The 715-nt window shown below is 43.1% G+C and overlaps 1 protein-coding gene across 1 annotated transcript in view; it reads left to right on the top strand.

Annotated features, from left to right (window-relative positions):
* LOC143298159 (protein meiotic P26-like) overlaps positions 1-82 on the top strand; it is a 9,872-nt gene extending 9,790 nt beyond the window's left edge. The window contains exon 5 of the mRNA XM_076610901.1: positions 1-82. This exon is cut by the window's left edge and continues 642 nt beyond it. Within this exon, the coding sequence (XP_076467016.1) occupies positions 1-3 (3 nt within the window). The 3' untranslated portion in view covers positions 4-82.
* The last annotated feature ends 633 nt before the right edge of the window (positions 83-715 follow it).

Genomic DNA, 715 nt, shown 5'->3' with positions numbered 1-715 from the left:
TAGTAGAACTAGAAGCAGTGGTTGGACGTCTGCGTCTGCGAGGGTTCTCTGCTGAGAGCGGAGAAGTTTTGTTGTTGGTGGGTTTTTTTTTTGTTGTTTTTTTTTGGGGGGGGGTTGGGGGGGGGGGGGGGGGGGGGGGGGTGTTCTGCTGTGTGGGTTGGGGTGGTGTGGACCGATTGCAACCAGTGTACTTTGGTCATGGGTGATGTGATCCTTCACAGTGTTTTAGCCCCAGCTGTTTGCTGTGATTTGTTGTTTTGGTTCATAACTACGGTGTAAAGAGAATTGTTGATAGTTTCTTGTAAATGAGTACAGGAAAAAAAGAGAGGACCAATGAAAAACAGATTCACTTTCTCTGTCTCTCTCTCCCTGTCGGTCTGTCTCTAATTTATATATATATATATATATATATATATATATATATATATAATGCAAATACAAATACAAATATATAGAAGTATGCAAACTGTACTGAATGATGTGTGTATACTTGTTAACAAAGTGTGATGGAAATCAAACACAGAGACAGTGTGTGGGTTTTTGCATATGGAAGACATTAATTTTGGGGGTGAGTGAGTGCCATCTTAACTCCCCCTTGCCCCCCCACCCCCCTCCACCCCACCCCCCTCCCCTCCCCTCCTTACCATCCCTGAACTCCTCTGCCCAGCTCCTATACATACAAATATACAGAAAACAAAAACAACAAAAACAAATA

Source organism: Babylonia areolata, chromosome 23 (assembly GCF_041734735.1).
Source record: "Babylonia areolata isolate BAREFJ2019XMU chromosome 23, ASM4173473v1, whole genome shotgun sequence".
NCBI classification, from domain to species: domain Eukaryota; kingdom Metazoa; phylum Mollusca; class Gastropoda; order Neogastropoda; family Buccinidae; genus Babylonia; species Babylonia areolata.
The sequence above is the reverse complement of the archived record's forward strand: the minus strand, read 5'-3'. Positions and strand labels throughout refer to the sequence as shown.